Consider the following 24,528-nt stretch of genomic DNA (forward strand, 5'->3'; position numbering starts at 1 on the left):
TCTTAATGGAGGTTCTTTATTTTTTGATAACTCTAGACATAGCAAGAAATATTAAGTGAATTATTCATACCTGGCAAAAGGTAGATGTGTGAAGTATAAGAACCTGGGAATAATGCTAGAGGGAATATTGCACTGGTGTTGGAACATATTTAGTAAAATCTGTATTCAAAGCAACTTTGTAAATCATGGTTTTAAATAAAGGAATTTATTAATAAAATAAAATATAATAACTTATATTTCAATTATGTTTGCCTGTATTGAATATAATTGAATATAAGCCTGGAAATTATTAAACTTTTGAACTTTTACAAATTAAATTTCCCAAAGAGAAACAACCCAACTATTAATATCCTATTCCTGGTCTCATTTAGGACAGAACAGTAGTTTATTTTCAATTCGGAAGTAAGGTTATATGTATTAAAACCTTTGTTCTATTCCATTTCTTCCTACAACCACTACCAAATTATGTAAATTTTATTGCCTTTAAACTTCTCTTTTGTAAATTAGAACAATAATAGTTATAGGGTTGTTGAAAATGTCAAATAAGAGAAAAAGAGCTAATTAAGGGTCAATTTTAAATTAGTTTTTAAGCAATTTATACAGAATTTTTCTTTTATTCAGAAATGTCAGTTACTACACATACTAATAAAATGATAATTAGAAGTTACAAAAACAGAGAATGCTACATATATTAGGAGCTATGGCTAATATTCATTTTGATGCATTTTATATTTTAGACATTTTAATTTCTCCAACTGTTATTTATTAGAAATGACTAAAATAAAATGTATGATCGAGTTGCATCATTGCTCTAGAAATAACTTTAAGAATGAATTGATCAGATAGCTATTACTTCTTTCCTTTTTAATCAGTCAATAGTTCTCATTGAGAGTTAGCAGTCTATCAAAAATGTTGAAGATATGTTATATAATATGTTATAATATACCTGTAATGGAAGGGGAAATCTAGAAATAATTTATGTTAACATTTTTTGGTTTGGGGCCACACCTGGCAGCACTCAGGTGTTACTCCTGGCTCTGTGCTCAAAAATCCTTTTGTGGCAAGCTTGGGGGAGTATATGGGGTACCAATGATCAAACCCAGGTCAGTCCCCTATAGTTACTGGGCCAGCCACCTACAAGGCAAGCGTCCTTCCTGCTGTGCTACTGCTCCAGTTTCAGAACTTCTTGATTTTGTATAAAAACAACACAACACAGGGGCCAGAGAGATAGCACAGCTGTTTGTCTTGCATGCAGAAAGACAGTGGTTCGAATCCAGCCTGCTGGGGGCAACTTCTGAGCATAGAGCTAAGAGTAGCTCCTGAGCGCTGCAGGGTGTGACCCCCCCCAAAAAAAAAAAAAAACAACAACCAACCCTTTCAATATGCCCTCCCCTCCTCCATTAGAACTTTGAACCAGAAACCCTTCATAAAAATACTTTGGTTCTTTCATCATGAGCAATCTTCCTCCAGAAGATCATGACTGAGTACATAATGACAGTTCCTTTGCTCTCCCTCTTTATCAGGATGAATAGCGATAAATGAATAAGAAGTCAACCCAACCACAGCCGTGACAGACCACAAGATCATCCAAAACAAAGACATGTATTATTTTTGAGATCTCTCTGGCATTGTTTATTCAGGTCATAGATATCAAAGTGGATGATACCCAGTAGATGAAAATTCCTACCCAAGTACATAAAAGCCTCAGTTTATTCCTTAACTCTATTGTAAAATAAAAACACATGAGTTGTGATCTCACCCTATATTCAGTGTTTCTAACACCTTAGGCAGACAGTTTTAAAGAACCAGAGTAGAGGCGAAGAGATAATACACCAAGCAGTCAGGAGAAGATGAACATGTCTTGGTCTTTTGCCTCTTACTCTATGCCTGACTCAAAATCCAGAACTATCCTTTCTTTATTCAAACCAATTCCCAATACCAGGAAAGGTAAGGTTGTATAATCCATATGGACTTTTACATATCAAAGGAAGAAATTTTGGGAAGGGGAAAGTTGAGGGAACACTTTTGTTTTTTGGATTGAAAGGTTGGTATTATCTTATCTCCAGCAGATTTTAAGATTTTTAACAACAGCAGCAGGAAAAAAAAAAGATTTTTAACTACAGTGTTACAGATTTTCAAATTGTCATTCTGCTCCAGCTTTAACCACATCAGCTACTAGATGATTAAAAGTAAAATTAAGAGGTGGCAGACAAAGCACAAAAAATAGCACCAGTGAATGACCTACTGCCCTATTGACTGCAAAGTTAGATCTGCTTTCATATATCTTTGAATGCAGTTTGAGAGCCTGGGCAAGAAGTATCCAATGACATTGTTCAGGCTTCTACACAGGTCAGGACTCCCTGCTATGGCTATAAGCCATGCTGTTCATAATTTCCTTGCATTGCCTTGTGAAAATTTCTTGCTGGCATGCTACACTGAGCAGCAATCAGATCCACTCAATAGATTATAATATCATTTTGGAGATGGCCACTGCTATCTCATTAGCCAAAAAATCCTCAATAAAGTACACAGTAGCACCAGTCATGAGAAAGGTGATGGGAAGTTACCAGGTTGTACTAGGAATAAGCTAGAACTCAAGACTTTGGATTATTTCCTCCATTTTAAGTAAAAATCTGGCATTTAAATTTGTAAACATTCATAACTATCACTATTAAAACTGCAAAGCTGAGTATATTTGTGTCATTCAGTGGCATGCATCTAGAATGGTCTTTTTTGCTCAAGTTTTAAAAATTTCTAAATTCTAAATGATAAATTGTGATTGCCAGGACATGTTCAAATGATATTCTTCAAAGGTTGTAAATAATTAGGTGTGAAGACCAGCAGAGAGACTAAACTCAGAAGTTTCATAATTTCCTAGTAGGGATACTATGATGGCAGAATTTCATTAATTTAGAAAATATGGGCAAAATGGGAAGAGATTTCGTAGGGTTGGTCATTGCTAGCTGTGCTCAGGGCTTAATCCTGGCTGTGATCTGGGATCATTTCTGGTGGAGCCAGGAGAACCATGTAGGGTGCTGAATTTAAGCCTAAGTCTACGGTATGCAAGGAATACCCTTCTCACAGTACTATCTCTTCAGCCCCAATATAGACATTATTTTATTGTGTATATTTTGTTTTCAAGGGTATAAACAAGTAGACATATCCCTCAAATACTGTAAAATATATTGAGGTTTTGTTTTAGCAATTGCTGTACTGCGTAAACATGAGAAAAACCTTTCTGGTTCTCATTGCACACCCTATACCTTGGTGATAGGAGGGGAATAACTAACCGAAATTGTATGACTTTTATTACTGATTTATGATATATATTCTTTAGATATAAAAATAGGATCAAATTTATTTTTGGAAATATCAAAACCTAGGCAAGAGAATAATTTATTTTCGATTCCACATTTCTGTCTATTTTTATTTTTCCTTCATAAAATTATTTTTATATTATTTTATTAGATAATTTAAATAAAGTATTTTGATTTACAAAGTTAAATAATTATGTTTTAGCCATACAGTGTTTCAGCACCAATCCCACCACCAGTGTCAACCTTCCTCCACCAGTGTGCCCAGAGTGTATCCCATAACAACATCTCTACCTCAGCCAACCATCCTAATAGGTACCTTTTTAGATTTAGCTGTTCAAGTGTAGGTCTCTTGATTTCATTTTTGTTTATTCCATGGTTATTAAAATTAGTTCTGCTCTTTTTTAACAACACAAATGCACCTGAGACCCATTGACCTATTATTGACCCTCTATTATTTCTCATTTATCTTTATTCCCCTCCTCTCTGTTTCCAACATAAAATGAGGTGAAGGTATAGGCAATTAAATTTTTTAATTTGAAAAAAGTAATAGCTGGTCAAAATTTTGAATATGATTATGGAGAGAGAAAGAATATACATAAAGGAAAAACATAAATGGATGCTATATATTTTAGAACATCACCATAATAGAGAAGAAAGTTTAGGTCTCAAAGTACATGAACTGATGGAACATAGCCAATAAAACTACAGCTTAATGGGCATAAAGTGGAGGAAGTTAATTTTTAACATTTAGATATATTTGATAAAAATAATTTAGGATAAAATAAAAGTAAATATGATCTCCATTTTTATATATAGTTTTTAAGTTAAAATGATATTAGGTTACTTTGTAGTTTGAGGATGATAAATTAGAATAAATGGTTAAAATTTTGCGACACTTATTTTGACTTATATGAGAAAAATCTTTGTTCAATAAAAAAGTAGATTGATCTATGAAGAGAGAATTTTCCCATTGAGAGATATGCAAGCAATCAGAAATATTTAAAGAAAATATTTGTAGACTAAAGAGCTAGACTAAATAGCCTCTTAATTCTTTTTATTTTTATTTATTTATTTATGGTTTTGGGGCCACACCCAGTGATACTCAGGGGTTACTCCTGGTCATGCTCTCAGAAATTGCTCCTGGCTTGGGGGGACCATATGGGACACTGGGGGATCAAAGTGCGATCCATCCTAGGCTAGGCCTTGCAAGGCAGATGCCTTAAGGCTTGCACCACCGCTCTGGCCCCTTCATTCTTTTTATTTCTATGATTCTTTGATTTAATAAAAATTGTTAATAAAACAACTAACTAAATTATTTTTGTAACACATTTGCTGAGTTATAAGGGCTGTTTTTTTAGGGGACCACTATACTCAGAAGTACTTGGGGACTATGCAGTGCCTTGTATCATACTGGGAATCCGACATGCAAAGCTCCAATACATGGAGCCCTTCCTTCAGCTCCATGATGTTATTTTCTGCAATATCTTCAAAGCCTAATTTAGGGAATACTGAATGTGTCATAGATTCTAAAGGGAAGGCATTCTAATACATTAACTGTTAATCATATCTTAACAGTAATTATAACATTTCAGTAAATTAGTGACAAACTCTTTTCACCTCCATCTTTTCAGAAAACAAAATAGAACAACATTGAGTTTCTTTTCCTTTTATTTAGCTGTAATGAAAACTAAGCAGTATATATTTAAGTATATTCTGCTTGCTATTTCCTACAATTTATATGAATCTTAGTGCATTTATGTCAAACACAGTGTGACACAGTCAGAATTATTTTTACTTAAATTTCAGTAAGTGCCATTATAATGAATTGTTCTTTCAAAGTATTTAAAATAAAAATAAAAAGTAGTTATATAATTGAGGATGTAGCTCAGTGGTATAACATATGTTTCAGATGTGTCTGACCCTGGGGTATGATCCAGGCATCACATCCATGTATTACATGAGTCAGTGTAGTTCTATTCCAGTTGAATTATAAACAATTTATCCCATTGGACTAAATTTTTAAAAAGGAAGATGATGTGGAAAATTTCACTTTTCTTGAGTATCAGAGATTTTGAATAAGTAAAATAAAATTGAGAGTGATAATAAGCCTTCCTGTGGAATGATGGAGTGCATACTCTTTGACTTTTGGTGGGATACAGAAATAAGAGGTGATTGTCATACCAAAGAGGAACAAATATCAGGTAAATTTCTAACCAATTCTTTTTTTTTTAATTCTTTTATTTATTTATTTTTGTTTTTGTTTTTGGGCCACACCCGGCATTGCTCTGGGGTTACTCCTGGCTGTCTGCTCAGAAATAGCTCCTGCAGGCACGGTGGACCATATGGGACACCGGGATTTGAACCAACCACCTTTGGTCCTGGATCGGCTGCTTGCAAGGCAAACGCCGCTGTGCTATCTCTCCGGGCCCCAATTCTTTTATTTTTAATACCAAGAATGAGCTAGGGTATTTGTATTGGAATGCCTGAGAGTCCAGGATATAAGAAAAGTTTGTATATATTTGTGGACTTTTGTCCATGTATATCTACTAGTTGTTTGGGGGCGAATTTTAAGGTCGTAAAGGAAACTCAAAGCCCATTCTTTCAAGTTGTTTGTATGAACTGATTAGCTATTTCTGGAAAAAGGACCACATCTTCTAACTTCAGTATCTCCTTCTCTTACTAAAAAAAAAAGTAAAAATTTTAAACTACTGGTTTTTGATTCTAGAAAATGATACTAGAGGAAAATAATACCCTTTGTCACTTTGAGAATTCCTGGGAAGTTTGTCTTTCCTAAAAGAAGTAATGCTTTGATCATGGTAGGCACTGGAAACTATGACTTATAGGGGCAATAGTAGCCTCCTGAACAGTTGGGTGCATTGTTAGATTTCTAGGGGGAGGTTGAGATATATTTTTATATATGCAAATAAATATATTGTTTTCTAATAAGCAGGATAAATGAGTTTAGGAACTATGGCTTTTGGGGAGAAAATAAAGTCAGCCTCAATGGGAAAATCAAGGTAAAGAGAAAAATCCTTCACTGGTAACAAAAAAGTAGAAGTGAGATATTCTATTGCTGGAGAGGACCAGGGATCTGTGTCTTGAATCCCGGTTCCTGGATCCTGCAATGAATCTAAACTGAGGCCAAATACCATGTATGGAAAAGTTAAAACCCTGTTCCTATAAAGATCAACTGCAAATGGCTGCACAAGCTTTTCTTGTATGAAGGACAGTTCTGAGGCTCTATAATATTGTCTAAGATCTCTATAATATTGTCTAAGATTTATGCTCTGCATATATTAAGAACCTGGTTTAATTCATAAACTAAGCTGTGGTTGGTTATTACATTATAGAATCCCTTTACAACAAAAACATACTTATGTCAGGGGCATTAAAATAATGTCAGAGTTCAATGGGAGCATGTATGTGCCCCTCATGTTTGAGAAACACTTCCAGTCCCCTATGTACCACCACCTGTGGCCTTAATGGCCCCTGTGCACTGTTGAACAAGCAACCCTGTGTGACCAAACTGAGTATATAAGAGCTTTTTTCTGCACTGCTCGGGTACATGAACAACAATAAAATTAAAGAAGAGACTGTTTTGAATAATAAACATAAAACAAACTGCTGGGACAAAGGTTTTTCACGTTCTGATCTCTTACAGCAGAGGCAAATAAGAACTGTTTAAGCAGAAGCCACATTGAGTCTGTGCTGAGGTAATAAGAACCCTGATGTGCCTTCCCAATAGAAATAGCAAAAACAAAACACAAAGCACAAATCTTTACTAGACTGAATCAACCCTGCATGTTTATTGTGTTGTTGATTTATAGCAGTGGTCCTCAAACTATGGCCCACCCATGGGCCGTATATTGTACTTGTATCTGTTTTGTTTCTTCATTGCAAAATAAGATATATGCAGTGTGCATAAGAATTCGTTCATAAGTTTTGTTTTTACTATAGTCAGACCCTCCAATGGTCTGAAGGACAGTGAACTGGCCCCCTGTTTAAAATTTTTGAGGACCCCTGATTTATAGGTAAGAAAATAATTTATCTCATTTTCAACTATCATTTCTTAGCAGATGACTAGCATTGAATAAAATATTGGGAATTCCACCACAAAAGGCAAGATGAAACAAACCATTTTCACTTGATGGAGTGATAAAACCAAAGTTAAAAAATGCCAAACAGGTGTACTGAGACCAGCCCAAAAGTATTAAAATAGCTATTAATATATTATAAAATTCAGTGAAAAATAAAATTCAAATTCCATTAATAAATGAAAAATTTCAGCAGATATGGAAAATGTATAAACTGAAGTGATACAAGATAAAAATATGCTATTGAAAGTATAGAATTTCTTCATTGTGCTCAATAGATATTAAATACAGCTAAATAAAACATTGATGAAATTGGAGGTAGATCAAACACAAAAGGTAAAAAGAATGAGAACTAATAATGTAATATTTAAGAGATATCAGTAGTTTTTATACAAGAGTTCTCAAAAATAATAAAAAGGCCAAAAGATATTAATGAGGTAATGCCAATATATAAGAAAGTGGAGAATACCAATTAAATCTACTAAAATATGCATGTTTTTTTAATTGAAAATGTTCGTTCTAATTATATTGAAGTCATAATTAAAATACTTTCCATGAAGAAAATTTGAAAGAGTTGGCTTCAAAATTCCAGAGAGTTCTGAATTTTATTTGATATTTGAGAAGGAAATAAAATAAAATAAAGCTAGACTACCATTTTTTCAGGGTAATAGGTGTTGGAAACACTTTTCATAGTATTTTTTAATATTTCAAAATCAAATGCAATATTATAAAAAATAAAGACTGATGCCAGTGATTAGTATAGATGCAAATATCCTTACAAAATTCATCTAACTCAAAACAGAATTAATATAGAAAGGATCCTAAATCCTCACTAACAGTGACTTGTCAGAGTAATATGAAAATAGCTTTAAAATTTTGAAAGGAAAATGATAAACATCTGATGCTTATCTGTATAAACATTAAAATCATTTTTCAAAATTAGTCACTCATAACATTATTTATTAGCAAACTATCAGTAGTTCTTTCTATACCCAGTAAGAAGAAATTCGTTTCATACCACAATTACATAGCTTCCAAATTACATTATACTTGATACTGAAAGAATGTAACTTCCTCTACAAGGTTAACAATAAGGCAAGGACTTTGCAATAATAGTAGAAGGGCTTTGCAAAAGTAAATCTTGGGTTCCTGCTGTCTGGAATGTGAAGGAGACCCTAGGGCACTTTTTGGTGTAATAAAAATATTTTCTATCTTGATTTCTCTAGTGCTCATACAGCTATATGAATTTTTAAAAAATGGTTAAACTGTAAGTTAACATGAGTATTTTATGTAAATTAATCTTAGAGATTTAGAAATTCAGACAATTTAAAGCAAATAGACAAGACATCAACTGGCAAAAGATATTTTCTATATGTACAACCAGAGAATATTAAACATGTAAATGATTCACATTAATCTTTTTGGAAAAGATGAATTAGAACATTGACAAAATTGAATATGTAACTTATAAATATAAAAATGATGTTGCATTTTAAACTAGTAAACAATTATAAATTTATTATTATTTATTATATTATTATTTCAAATTTATTATTTTCAGAGAGATTAAAATGAAAGTCATCATGTATATCATTGCATATATATCACTGTATATATATCACACAGGCAAAATTTTAGCAGTTGTACTTTGCTACAAGTTTGTAAGAAATAGAACACTGTAACTTCTCATATACTATGAAATATGTGCCACTCTATTTAAAATTATTCAGTATTAAGGCTGAAAAAATAGTTCAATGGACACAGTGCATGATTTGCAAACCTTAGGTCCATGTCTGATCCCCAATACTGTAGGTTCTATTTTAAGAGCAAGGTTTGGCCCCAAGGCTAACTGTGATCTTAATTCCATACCTAGAAAACCCCTTGGTTTTCTTATTATTCTTAGAATAATGAAGTAAATAAATATACATTTCCACTCATCCATTTACCATGGCAATGAAAATAAATCAAAACAACATTGAGCAAGGTGATAAATCTTAAATGTAATATTTGAGCAAAAGATATAAGATTCAGAAAGTACACATTATCTTATTGCATTTAGGTTGGCATTCAAAAAACAAACAAATAAACAAACAAAAAACAAAGGGGTTACAGATATAGCTCAGCGTTAGGGTGCTTGTCTTGTATGCAGTCGACCCAGGATCCTGTATCTCATAAGATCCCACGAGCCCGCCAGGAGCGATTTCTGAGCGTAGAGTCAAGAGTAACCCCTGAGTGCCACTGGATGTGTCCCCCCCCACCCCACCCCCCCCAAAAAAAAACAGGACCAAAAAAAAAAAAGAAATCTAAAACTTACATTGTTTATGTTTTTACTACAAAATACCTTCACCATGGAAAACAATAATTATTAGGTGCAGGAAAAGAGATGAAGTGACTCAAAGATTCCATGGTAATCTCAATATTTTGTTCCTACACATGTTGTTTAGTAATAGCACTTGCTTTATCATTATTATTTACTTTTGACATTTGTGTAGTCTACCTACATTATATAAACCACTTCACAGATCCAAGTAATGTCAGAATATTATTACTTTGACAGAATCCTACAAGGCAACTTTCTTTTTTATATCACCTGGAATACCAATTATATTGACTCGTGGTTATTTTTCTTTTTGAAGATCTACTTTCATTTTTCTTCTTAAAGTCTAGTTTACTTCTAGGCATAATTGGTTTGACTTTTACTAGTTTCAGTCTGCCCTTTCTTTCTATGAAAGTATATTTCAATTCCAAGTTATCCTTTATTTTCCTTGTTACTGGGCTTACCTTTTTTCCTCTTCTTGACTTCCTTTGTGATCTTTCAACTGGACCTCTTGCCTATTCTTTTTATTCTGTTTTTTTCTAATGGCTATTTTGCTCCTTTATCACTTCTTATATTGTTGTGAATAGAACTCTGTTATGTAATGTGCTTTCTTTTGTATCCAATCTTTTAGTTTAATATTAGCTTTTAAAATAGTAACTATGATGATAAAATAGCAGAACTTATCATTTATTGGACACATCTAAATTTTACAGTCTATATTATATTAATACACAATATTTAATGTGCCATTGGTATTTTAAGATCACTAGACTATTCTTATTGTCTTCATTCTAGTGATGAAAATATGAATACTATGATGGTTTAATAAAAATATATATAGTGGCAGAAGTTTTGCATATATTATAATATAATATATGTAGTCCTGAAATTCTCTCATTATTGCATTACTACTTAAATTACATTTGAAATCAGAAATTCTGAAAATATGTATAGATATGCATGTTACTAAGAGAGCTTCAGTTCTAAGGTTTATGTTATAAAATCACTGTATTCCTCTTTTTTTGTACATACATTCAGAATTTTATGCCTATCTCCATTGCATTTTATTTTTATCTGTAGTAGGAAAGTGTGAGAGAATTTTACTGCTTTTTCTCCCTGAGTTACTTAAACCTGAATAATAGATGGCATATTCTTCTGGTTATCTACTTGGTATAGAAAATGTCATAAAATAGAATGGTTAAATATTTGTTTTTACTTCAGACCAGAAAGAATTTTCATTAACTCAAACTTCATTATGAAGCATACATATATTTCTTAATCCATATTGAGGTAGTTTATGAGTATTTTTACAGTTATTAAATTATAATATAACTTGATAAGCAGTGGTAGGGACTACTAACTTCCTCAGAGTCCCACTTGGTATTTTATGAACATTTGGAGACAGTGAGCATAGATTAGTAGGGAGTATTAGTGTTTAGTCAGAAGTAGATTTTTTTAACGGAGATTGAAATCTCATTTAATATTTCTTTTATAGGTATATATTTTATACCTATACAACACTCTGTGTTCTCTAATTGTGCAAATTTGCTGTTTTTCAAACTTGATAATCAACAAATTTAAAGTATTGCTATTAATTGAATTTTTGCTTATTCTAGTTAGTAAAAAATCCAATAAAATTTCAAGTAATACTTTTGTTTTGGGGTCACACCCGGCAGTGCTCAGGGGTTACTTCTGGCTCTAGGCTCAGAAATTGCCCTTGGCAGGCACAGGGGACTATATGGGATGCCGAGATTCGAACCACCGTCCTTCTACATGATAGGCAAAAGCCTTACCTTCATGCTATTTCTCCAGTCCCCAATTTCAAGTAATATTTTGAGGAAAGCTTTTACTGTATAATATATTCATATTTTCTTAAATGTTTTCAATGCATATAAAATAATTATAGAAATATTACTCAAATGTCTAGTAGTTTACAATCCTACAAATAGCATCATTCAAACAAAAGTAATTTAAGCCAGCAGATTCAAACTGAAAAGTCAAGGCTAAAATATTTTAGTCATTTCTAAAAATATAAAATATAAATGTAAAATATAAATAGTTAAAAAAATTAAAACAGGACCAGAATGAGAGCACAGTGAGGATGGGTATAGCACTTACATTGTAAGAGGCCAATTTAGCTTTGATCCCAGCATCCTATTCAATCCTCCAAGCCCTGCACAGAGGCAGGAGTAATTCCTGAGCACAGTTGTGTATGGTTCCAAAACAAAACAAAATCTAATTTTCTTTAACATAATTCACAGTCCAAAATCATTCTGTGGTCTATAAAATAATTCAGATGTGGGTAATACTGATTACTAGATTTCTTTTATATTTTACCCACTCAAATTTTAAATTTATTTGGAAACAAACTGTAATGGGCAATAATTTCTTTGAACAAGGAGAAAATACTGGAGGCTTCCTACATATCATTGTGCCTCTCTATTTGGAAATAAGCAGTGTAGAGAATTTCAACTACGGTGTACATATATAAAAAGGCATATGGTATGTAAGTGTACTGAGATATTAAATAATTAAAATCAATATACATGTAGATAATTTTAAAGTAAAATTACATATAGTCAAAGAATAATGAAATAAAATAAGTGTACTACAGATACCTGGGTAATATTGTTATAGACTGCAGAAACAATTCACAGTGTTGAGGAATAAAATTGAAAGAAGCAGTGATGATTTTTTTTATAAAATTTAAAATAATATGTTGTAAATTATTTTTATAACTTATTGAGATTTTTTTCTCCTTCCATAGGATAGGCTGAAGAAAGAAAAATGCAGTTAACATGAAAAGGTTACCCTTTGAGAAGGGCTCTGACTCATGTATTTATCATTGTCATGACTTTAGGTATTTATGTGGAATTCACATATGTTTGATATCTACATTAACTATATTTTACAGTTTTTCTGACTGTTTATTAATATCAGAAACAGTTGCTTAAACTGTATTCTTTTATGTGCATCAGGAGAGTAATTAAATGTATATCAAAAGGAAAATTTAGTGCTTGCTTGTTTTAAAAAACATTCCATAAAATTTTCTGTAAGCATATGTTTTATCTTTAGCAGATTGATCTTTTCTTGGAAGAAAAAGCTACAATAAATTTTCTGCCTCCCAGTGGATGTTAGGTGCCCAATTGCAGATCAAATCTCAATAGTTTTGGTTTGAATTTGTCTTTTCTCTGCCAAGTTAGTCTCTGTTCTCCATTATTTCAGTGACATCTCCATGCACTCATTCAGCAGGAATCTGGAGGAACTATCTACACTCTTATTTTGTTGTTCATTGTCTTTCACCAAATTGTATACATTTTCTATTTAAGGCCACTATAAACTTTCTTCTCCTTGCTACCTCTATAGTTTCCCCCCCCCCATGACTTTATGATCTATTGGGACTGATGAAATATATAATTGCATTTATTTCGGTCAGTTGTCTGCATAGTCAGTAAAAATCATCAGCTGATGAACTAGATAAGCATTATATTGTCTATAAAATATATTTAATATCCTTTATAAATTGGTCCCTATTTGCCTCTTTTATGGTGTGTCTTTCTGGACTCTGATCTTAAAATTCCACGATAGCATTCCAAATATCAGTTTCCTAAACAAATCAGGTTCCTGCTGTTTCTGTTAATGGTCTTTGCTAGAAATTATGCCTGTTTACTCCTTTCCTTCCCATATGCTTTCATTGACTGATATAACTATTTTTAAAACTTCAGATTAAATAAGTCAAAATGATAACCTTCTTTCTTGTGTCTTATTTGATTTCATATTATCCATGTTGATTTATTATGCATAAAACCCACATTTTTCCTTGCTTTTATTCTTTGATGGACTGAACATTTCTCAAATGTAGCAAATTTTCTTTTTTTCTTTTTATATCAGAAACTTATGAATGTTGAGGAAGTAATAAATGCTTATTGAGCTGGTAAATGAATATAATAACTTAAAAATACCTGGGTTTCCAAAAGGCCTTTCAGATGGAAGTCATATTTTTTGAGTACAGTTGAGAGGCACTGTCTGAAAAGAGAAAACATATATCTTTGTTTAAAATTGTATATTGATTGCCTAATTCTTATCACCGATCTCCACTACTGTGGATGTAATCAGCTTGATAGTCTGCAGTCCCAGAAAATTATGGTTCGGACTCTCCCTATTGCTAGTGCACATACAGATGCTGTCATTACCCATGCCACTGAAATTGGCTTCTATCATTTCACAAACACTGTTAGCTGGTGCTCTCAGATTCGTGGAAGTGAAACCACATACTTTAACATCACTAATCCTGATGTTAAATAGGTCTGGGAGGACCAGTCCGTGGTAGGCAGCTCAGCTCAGCATAATTAGTGGAACAGTGCAATTAGGGTAGATAAAGGATCACTATGACAATGGTACTTGGAACTGATCACTCTGGACAAGAACTGAGTGATGGATGGAGATAAAGTGATAGGCATGGTACCCCACCATAACAATAGTGTTTAAAAAGGAAAAATAGAGGGAAGGACAGAGAGGGACAGAGAAAAGGGGAGTAAAATGCTTGCCCCAGAGGCAGGCAGTGGGGAAGTTGGGAGGGGAAACTGAGGACATCAGTGGCTTGTAATGTTCCTGGGTGAACGGTGGTGTACATTGTAATATTGAAACCCAATCAAGAACAACTTTTTAACCACTGTGTTCAAACTAAAGGAGAAAATGAAATTAATGGAAATATGAAAAGATAATACATCCTAACTTATGTGATATTGTGGGATGGGCACTCATAAAAATGTCTTAAGTTACTAAAATATTAAGATGACAAAATAAGTTCCTCTAGTTTTATAGATTAAGTAACAAGAAATTTTGGACAAACAATGCCCCAAATTAGCAGAATTATTAGAGTTGAAATAAATGAAAAACTGAATAGAGCAATAATATATTGGTCAAAGAAACTGACCAGTTAAAGACAAGATGCTTTTTAAAAGACAATTTTGGCAAACCATCAGGATTAACCCCTGAGCACTGCCCGGTATGCCCTGATAGCAAACAAACAAACATTGGCAAACCTTTAGATAAATAGACCAAATATAAAAGATAGTTTAATAAAGTTTGAGCTGAGAGAGTAAACACAACCAATGATACCAGAGATATAAAAATAATCACAGGAGACCAGACTGATCTGTCAAGAAATTGAGTAGTTTAGCATTAATGGATAAATTCTGAGAAAGAAACAAGCCTATCAAATCTAAATCATGAAAACAAAAAATATGTATAGACGAATTCTAAAGAAGGGAGATTTATTCAGTAATTAAAAATATCTCAACAAAGATAAATATCAGACTAGATGGCTTAAGGTTTAAAATCTATATTTAAAAATAATGAATGCCCATACTTTTCAAAATTTCAAAAACATTAAAAAGACGAAATACTTCATAACACATTAAATGAGTCCACAATTACCATGATACTAAAGCCAGAGAAGAATAGCAAGAAAATTACAGGCCAGAATATTATCTTTCTTTTAGTAGAATGAAGAGGAACCAGAGGAATAGTACAATAGTTTTACATGCAACAGACTCAAGCATCCCACAACTGTTCAAATGAATGATCAAAACAAGATGACTTACATAGTGGTGAGTATACAGTGTAAAGAAATTATATATATAATTCTATGCAATTATTACAATAAATTTTACATTATTTAAAAATTATAGTTATTATTATATAATAATGTTATTATAATTAAAGAAATTAAAAGTACATTATAAACTTTTTAGAAATGTGAATTTATCTTAGAAAGCAATATAGAGCCATTTCAAAAATATTGAGAACTTGTCTTCAATAGGAAGCTTGTCACTGTGTGAGGAAGGAGAAATTAAGGAAAGGAACACTCTGACAATGATAGAAGAAAATGGTCACTAGAGGGGGCACTGAGAGGAGAATAAAGAACTTTACATAGAGGTAGTCTAGGTGGCAAGAGGGGCACAGGGGAGAAGGAACGTGGACACTAGTGAAAGGTGCTAGAATTAAATTGGTGTGCATTTAAAATCCAATCATGAATAATCTTGATATTTACAATGATTTGATTAAGTATATTAAAAGTACAATTAAAACATGATACAGCAATCTCGTTCCTAGCTATGTATTCAGAAGTCAAAATTATTGTCTCATGATATTTGAAACTGATCACTAAGACAACAACTGGACATTGGATGAAGATAGAGTGATATGCATAGTACCCCTTCATTAACAATCATGCAAATTATAGTATCTATAAAGGAAAAAAGGGAAAGAGAGAGAAGTAAAATGTCTGCCCCAGAGGCAGTGGGTGAGAGAGGGAAACCAGGGACATTAGTGGTTGGAAACTTTCATAGGTGTGTACATTGTAAGACTGAAAATCAATCATGAACAACTTTGTAATCACTGTGTTTACATAAAAGAAAAAAAGTAACTATTATTTCAGAGCCATGATATAGTACAGAGCTTGACACATATGTCTAGTATGCATCCACCCTATGTTCTTCTCCTGGTACCACATGTTTCTCTAAACATTGATGACCGAAGCTCTGGAGGTCACTAATCACTGAGGTGTGTGCCCTAGAGGATTCTAATTTCAGGAGAAGATAAGGTATCTCTGGCACTGCAGAACCCAAGTAGCATTGTTTTTCAGTCCTTGAATTGGTTTATTGAGCATTATTTGGGAGCCCTCTGCTCCCCCAAAGAGGAAAAAATATATATTCAATATCAAAATCATTGCTGTCTTATTCACAGTAGCTAACCCATGCAAAAAGCCTTAACATGTCTAGTGAATGAATGAACAAAATTGGTATATATTTATGCAAAAAATTATCTAGACAAAAAATGGGAGGCATCTGTATATTTGCAGCCACAAAAATGAACCTTGAGAACATTAGGCTATATGTTATAAGTCAATTACTGAACATCAAATACTATTTGTTCTCATATGTGTAAGCTAAGAATTCTTGACTTAAATTCCTAAAAGGCCTATTATTTCAGATAAGATTAGACTCATTTTTAGCTGGCTGCCAGGAATCAGGAATGGGAGAAGATGAAGTTTATCCAAGGGAACAAACAGTAGATATAATGTTTGTATGTTCTAAAGAACAAGAATGCATTCACCAATCTTAATTGTGTTTGACTTTTGGTGATATATATGCATATCAAATTGTCAACCTGTTCACCTTAAGCTTATAGTACTTCCTGTCAATTAAATGTAGTGTCATATGCCTTTTAAAGCTGAGAAGCAAAATCTACATTGGCTGTAGACTCAGATTCCATCTATTCTCAACAGTTGAAAAATATATGAGATGAGAGCTAGATACAACTGGAGCACAATGTCAAATGATTAAGCGGATAGACCTTGGTTTTTTTGTCTTAACACTTTGATGGTTGACAGACTTTATTTTCACTTCTCTGTGTTTTAGTTTCTGAACCAGAGTAGGAGCAGCTTTGTGAGATGGGGTCCCTCTGGATTGTATTCCATTGCCCAGTGGTTGAACCCAAGAGGGGTGGAGGAATGCAATTTGGAAGCTATCATAAATCATTGTGATGCTCAGGAAATCAATGCAAACATGAGAATTTTTCTTTGCTCCTCAATGCTGCAAAGATCTAGTATGCCTAATTTCACTGAAGACACCAGTATTTCTACAATTTATACATTCGAATTCTGAGCAGGCTAAGTAATGAAAAGGAGAGACAGAAACAGAATGAACTGGCTTCCTCTCACCTGATGTCTCTTCTGAGTTTCAGGCAACAGCATATTGTAAAACCCTGATCCTCCCTCAAATCAGTCAAAGTAGTTGTTTATCTTCTAGGAATTTCAGACTTTTTGAAATCACTTTAGTTATGATGTCTATAATTTCTTAAAAAACATTATTTTAGAATAAGAGGACTGGGAATGTGGCTCAGTGGTAGAGTTTTTGCCTTTCATATATAAACTTAAGCCCTGGCATCACACACATTCACACAAATTCCTTTGGAACCAGAAAGCTAGTCTTTGCTCATTCACATCTTGATGGGAACTTATTCATTATTTAGACAATTAGGCTAAAAACCAAACATTAGAATTAAATTATGTCTAATTCCTTTCCAATCTTGCCTCTTTTATAATTTTTACTATGAGGCTGACAATTTGGGGAAAATAGGGAGAAGAGGCACACATGGAAAACATAATTGAAAAATTAACCTTTGCGAATTTTAGACAGACTTAACTTCAGTCTTGAATTAACCACCCTGAAAGGTTCTTAAGCTTCCAAAAATTCACTTTCCTTAATTCTGAAGATTCCATATAATATGAAGACTTTAAGACAAATTAGATGAAGTAATATATGTAAAATGTGTAAAAATTCACCCAATGATAACTATTATAGCCACTACAATAATTTAACACATCATTTTTATATAAGGCCTTGTTTAGAAATTTATGACCACTACATTACATACAGCCCATTATTATTATATTTATCTCTAAACCACTTTGATTATAGAAAAACTCAAACTGTAGCACATATTTTTCCAACTTAACTTTCCAAAATCCTAATATTCCAAATAAAATCCATAGATTGTTTTGTAAATATTCAAATTTTGTTTGAATATTTGTATTTATACTCTTCTCTCTGTTATATATACCATCTATGTTATATACTATTTTTTCTATCAGGTAATTTTTCTGCCCTGAAGAAATTTAAAGGAGAGAATGGTGAAATTCACAGTATGGAAATTATGTTAGAAAATGTGACTCACGCATACTCAAATTCATAAGATGAATAAGAAAAACCTTTGGAACTATAATAACTGAAGTAGAGATATTTTTAAATGAATGTTAGATTGTTCTGGAGAGTGTGAGCAGCTCTTCAACTATATCTGAAAGCTGTGAAGAATAGACAATCATTAACAGAATTTACCAAAGGAAGAGGTTTTTTTTATAAAATAATATATAGCAACTTCCATGATATGAGTACATTACAATTGTATTTTTTACAATCAAATGGAAAATATTGTGATTTGGCATTTGAGAATTCAGTCATAAAAGTGATATTGGAACAGAAATAAAATGTCTTACCTGGGTACTTTCCAAATATGCATAAATTCTAGGAGTTGGTTCAGATAAAACTGGCTGTGGTCATCTTCATTCTGTAGACAGCAGAATATATTAATATTTATAGAGTGAATAGAAATAAGTACCGGATAAAAATAGTTCTGTAACTTCCTGCTGTCATTTTAGTCACCTCTTTTGATAACCCCCATTCATCATTTGACTACTTTGTTCTAAAAAATTTATAAAATACTTCAATGTATAAGCATTCTTTTCAAAGGTAAACTAGAATGCTAAGTTTTGCTTGTGAATAAACCTCAAGAATAGAAGCAAATATCTGGCATCCCCAAGGTCAAACTTTAGTTTCTATGATGTGGAAGGCAGTGATTTAGATGCTACATATCCCATATCCATGCACATTTTTATTACATTTCGATAAAAAGACGTTGTGCCTGTATAATACTTGACAACTTGCTAGATCTGCCTGAGGATTCTCACGGTACTCCCATTTTTATAGCTTGGCCACATCTTGCTTAAAAAACATCAGTGTGAGAGAACTTTCTATTTCTTTTTTCTTATTTACTTTTAATAAGTTAAATTATTTAACTGAATCACTGTAAGATACACAGTTAAAAAGTTGTACATGATCGAGTTTCAGTCATTCAATGCCACACACCCATATCTTCACCAGTGTACATTTCCTGCCACCAATATCCCTATTTCCCCTCCTGCCTTCACCTTGCCCTTTCCCCTGCCTGCCTGTCTCTATGGCAGACATTTTTCATGTGCCTCTTTTTCTTTTAGACACTGTAGTTTGCAATATTGTTCCTGAAGGGTATCCTGCAAATCACTTTATCTCCTTTCAGTACCCAGTTCTTGTCCAGAATGATCATTTCCAACAGTCATCGTTCCAATATTCATTGCTATAGTGTTCCCAACTGCAGCCCCATGTTATTTGTAGCAAGTTTCTAACCATGTTTTCTTGGCTCTTGTATATATATATTTTATTCCAGCACTATCCTTTTATTTTTATATCCCACAAATGAGTGTGATCATTTTAAGCCTATCCTTCTCCCTCTGATTCATTTTGTTTAGAGTAATAATCTTCATATCTACCCATGTATAAGCAAATTTCATGGCTTTATTTTTCTATCAGCTGCATAGTATTCCATCCTGTAGATATAACAGTTTATTTATTCTTGGGCACTTGGATTGTTTCCAGAGTCTGGTTAATGCAAAATGTGCAACAATGAAGTTATGATTTCAGAGGATTTCTGTATTTTATTTTTGGACCTCTCGAATATATGCTTAGGGTAGTATTGCTTGACATTATGGAGTTCAAATTTCAGTTTTTTGAGGAAAGAGAAGTTTCTATTTCATTGTGATTAAGCTTTTACTGAATGGCAACAATGATAAGTATAAAGTCTCAGGTACCAGGTACTATTGTATTTTCTCCTGGCATGGGATGAGTAAATACGCATCTTCAAATATCATCCTCAGATCAAAGAGATATCTCAGTGAGCATGGCTCCTGCCTTGCATGCATCTGATCCAGGTTCAATTCCTTGTACCACTTATTGCTTGAACCTAAACAAGACCAATTCCTGAGTAGAGGGCCGGGTTTAAATCCTAGACATGATTCTTTATGACCCAAAACAAAAAAATTAAAGCTCTATGGTCATTGGGAATTCACACACACACACACACACACACACACACACACAGACAGACATACACACCCTTCAATTTTAAATTCTTGACAATCTTATGCAAGTCTGCAGTACTCCTTGCTAATTCCACTATTTAACCCCATGTTGGCAATACATTTGGGAACTTAGTGGCCTTAATACTTTTTGATAAAATATCTTTACTAATAAACTACCTAGACAATAATTAATTATTTTAATTGACCATCAGAAAAAAATCAGAAATGAAAATCCTTTATAGGACTTATGGTAAAGTAATGTTTATATTGGGTTTTATAAGTGAGAAGGATAAAAAGTTGTATGAAGATTAAAATTAAGTTCTGTAATACTGTAATACAATATTGTGAGTGCATGCTACTTTAAAGAAACAAGTCTGTAGGAATTAATTCAATTAAAAATAGATTTACTCTTGACCAAGAGAGAAAACTCAACTTTGGACAAGGACAGGGCATTAAATGAAAACGTAAAGTAAAATGTTCTATCAGGCACCCCAAATGCTAGTAAAATTTGAATTATGGCATAATTCTTTCAGATATTAAAACCAAAGCCAGCATATACATAATTTATTCTAAATTTCTACATAATATAATAATTCTTACTTTAAAACCATAAGCTTCCAGAAATATAGTGGAGAGTGGAATTGGCCATTTTTCCTGTCACTGATAATTGAGAGCTGTCCTAAGTAGTTCAAGTACCTCTGGGTGTTGCCCGGTCATTCCTCTCTCCTCTAGTTTTAAAACAAAAATTAAATTATTTATAAACATAGGAGAGGATAGATTTCTTTAAACTCTGCTGACCAATTTTTGTTTGTTTTTGTTAATTTTTTGTTTTGTTTATTGAGTCACACCCAGTGATGCTCAGGGGTTACTCCTGGCTATGTGCTCAGAAATCACTCCTGGCTTGGGGGACCATATGGGACTCCTGGGGATTGGACCACAGTCCATCCTAGGTTAACACTTGCAAGACAAATGCCCTACTGCTTGTGCCACCACTCTGGCCCCTGCTGATAATTTTTGATCCCAACTGTTGCCACACACCGGATTTACGTGCAATTACCTGTAAGACCCTCTCATTCCTGGGAGGGGTCTTGGGGAATGAATTTACGTGTAACTTTACCTGCAAGATCCTCCCACTCCTGGGAGGGGTCTTGGGGAAGTTAGATAAGGCTTTGACCAGAAGGGCAAAGGGATTTTGCCCTGGATAGGAGAGATATTTGCATTTACCTGGATGGAGAGGTAGCAGGAGGCTAGAGATGGCGGACAAAGGCTAGACGCAGGGCAAGCTAAAATTAGCATGCATAAATGGTTATAATATAGAAGCCACACATGTTGACTAGGGCATGAATAAAGCTGATATTTCCTGAAGCCTGCTGTGAGTGGATTGCCTTCTTGCCACCACCTGAACTTGCAGACCCGCCTGTTAATGGGGGACGGAGCCACGTGGCCGGGGCTAAAGGACAAAGGCCTCCATCTCCATCTAGTTCATCCATAGGAACTCTTTATTATTTAAAGCAACACCAGCCACTTCATATGGTCCTCTTGTATCACTCTGAGTACAGGACAGGAGTTATTTATCCCTTAGCACTGCTTGATGTGGGCCAAAACTCAAGACATGAAGAATCAAACAAAAATGAACCTAATTCTATTCTTTATGTTTTTTTAAATTTTTATTTAATTAAAGATGGTTTACAAAGTTATCAGTTGTATTTCAACACCAATCCCACACTGGTGTCACCTCTCATCACTAGTGCTCCAATATACCATCATTCCTCACTCCCACACCACACTTCTACCTCTGCCTGCCACCTTGGCATACACATTACAAAGTTCAGTGGTTGAATCTATGTTGCTCATGATTTCAGTGTACTTGAGAACTCTACTTTCAGAGAACACATATTTATTGGACTTTTTTAATAGATAAGTCTGTGTTGTGTCTTCTCTACTAAGATATATACTCTATATTTTAATAAATATAAAAATATCTTTTTTGTCTTCATAATTTTAATGTCTTGAGTAGTAGCTGAGATATATTAAGTACTCAGTAAGTCTTCAGTGGACAAGTGTCTATAAATTTTGTATATCTAATCTCTATTTTTAAATGATAAGTTTAATAAATTTTTCCTTTCTTACATGAGATTGTTAAAGCATATAAAATATTCAAAATATTTTTATATATTATTTGTATTAAGAGAGCAGTGCCTAGAAGGAGTCTAACATATTGTTTATTTGGTTGATTTTGAGGCCACATCTAATGATACTCTTGACTTTTTGCTCCAGGATCTCTCCTGATGGTGCTGAGGGTACATATGCCAAAGAAACCAGGGTTAGCCCTATGCAAGAGAAGAACCTTAACCTATACACTATCTATCTCTCTGTTCAACTTCTTATATATTTTAATTATTTTCTCTTTTTGATTGAGGATGAAAAATACCCTAAAAGAGCAAGAATATTGTGACATAGAGAGTGGCTTTTCATCATCTGTCACCTATTTGGTCACTGCCACTGATTTCTACCTGAGTCAGTTTAATACCTGTGTTTAAAGCCCCAAAAGCTGAGATCTTGATGTTTGCTTTCACTATAAAAGCTCCTTGAACAATTAGTATATGACCCATATTACATAGCACTTATAAACTTATATATTAAATATATGTAAAAATTGGGAATAAATATCTCACATCTAATACATTATAATTTTTTGTTTTGTTTTGATTGGTTTGGGGACCAGCTTCTATAGTGCTCAATGCTTAGTCCTGGCTTGGTGCTCGGGGATCACTTCTGATGGAGCGTAAAGAAACACATCTGTATCTGGGGATTGAACCTGTGTCTGCCTTGTGCAAGGCAAGCATGCTGCCTCATGTAATATATCTCCTGCACCAAATTATCAACATTTTAAAATGATAGTATCAGTGCTAGGAACAGGTGAAGTGGGAAAAATATTTGCACCCTCTGTAAACTGAACTGGCTAAAAAATGAGTTCCTTGGTCTCGGATCACCATATAACTTAAACCCTGCTATCATTTAAATGACACATTGACAAAAATCAGCCTTTGTGGTAGAAGCTATGCACTTTATATCTAGAGATGACACAAGATTGTCTATGAACATGATAACAATGGTGATATCAAGTCACAGACAATAGATTGACTGGCATTATAAGACACTGACCAGACTAGCTGTGCACAAATCTCATCTCTTATTTATGAGCTGTGAAACACAGAGCCATTGACATAACCTTTTAAATTTTCAGTTCAGTTCTTTTGTTTCTACAAACAAAATAAAATGACAAGTTATCATTTTTATGTTGCTTTTGCTCTAGTGTGAATTAGTATGTGTAAAGCATATTAGCAACATATGGGATCCGATTTATTATGACACATTGATCAAGCACCAGACTTTTGGGTGTATAAATGTAATTGTAGAAAACAACACAATACATATAAAACAAAAAATGTTGTGCAATGTCTATGAAATTCACATCCTAAACCTTAAATATTGCCTATAAATATATATTTGTCATGTAACTTTGTGGCATAAGTTTCAATATCTTAAGACACCTCAATGGATGCAACACCACTTATGCTCACCTGTTTCATAAATATGACTTAGTGAAAATCATAAACCATCATGCCTTTCATCTTCCTTAATTTTTAATAATACATGCCTATAAAATTGTGTTAAAAAGAAATGTAATACGGGCATCCTATTATCTTTTAAAAATTAAGAATGAACACTCTAAATTTACATGAAACTGTTATATTAGTGCTTTGTGAATTACTGCCTTTGAAATAGTCATTTATATACAGTGATCTAAATAGGAATAAAGATTGATCCATACATTTGGGGGGCTAGAGTGATAGCACAATGGGTAGGGCATTTGCTTTGCAGCAGCCCACCTGTGTTCAATTCCTGGCATTTTATATTGTCCCCAAGTCTGCCAGAGTGATTTCTAAATACAGAGAAAGGAGTGACCTTTGCTTGCACTGCCAGCACTGCCAACAACGGGTGCTGCCCAAAAGAAAAATAAAAACACCTTGTGTTTTGTCTTTTATCTTGGAGTAGAAA

The 24,528-nt window shown here is 33.4% G+C and overlaps 1 protein-coding gene across 1 annotated transcript in view; it reads right to left on the reverse strand.

Annotated features, from left to right (window-relative positions):
* PIK3C2G (phosphatidylinositol-4-phosphate 3-kinase catalytic subunit type 2 gamma) overlaps nucleotides 1-24,528 on the reverse strand; it is a 378,850-nt gene that overhangs the window by 306,268 nt on the left and 48,054 nt on the right. The window contains exons 6-7 of the mRNA XM_049782899.1: nucleotides 18,790-18,860; nucleotides 13,691-13,754 (exon numbers count right to left, since the gene is read on the reverse strand). Coding sequence (XP_049638856.1) covers nucleotides 13,691-13,754; nucleotides 18,790-18,860 — 135 coding nt within the window. The remainder of the gene's footprint in view (nucleotides 1-13,690; nucleotides 13,755-18,789; nucleotides 18,861-24,528) is intronic.

This window comes from Suncus etruscus, chromosome 11 (assembly GCF_024139225.1).
Source record: "Suncus etruscus isolate mSunEtr1 chromosome 11, mSunEtr1.pri.cur, whole genome shotgun sequence".
In the NCBI taxonomy this organism is placed as follows: Eukaryota; Metazoa; Chordata; class Mammalia; order Eulipotyphla; family Soricidae; genus Suncus; species Suncus etruscus.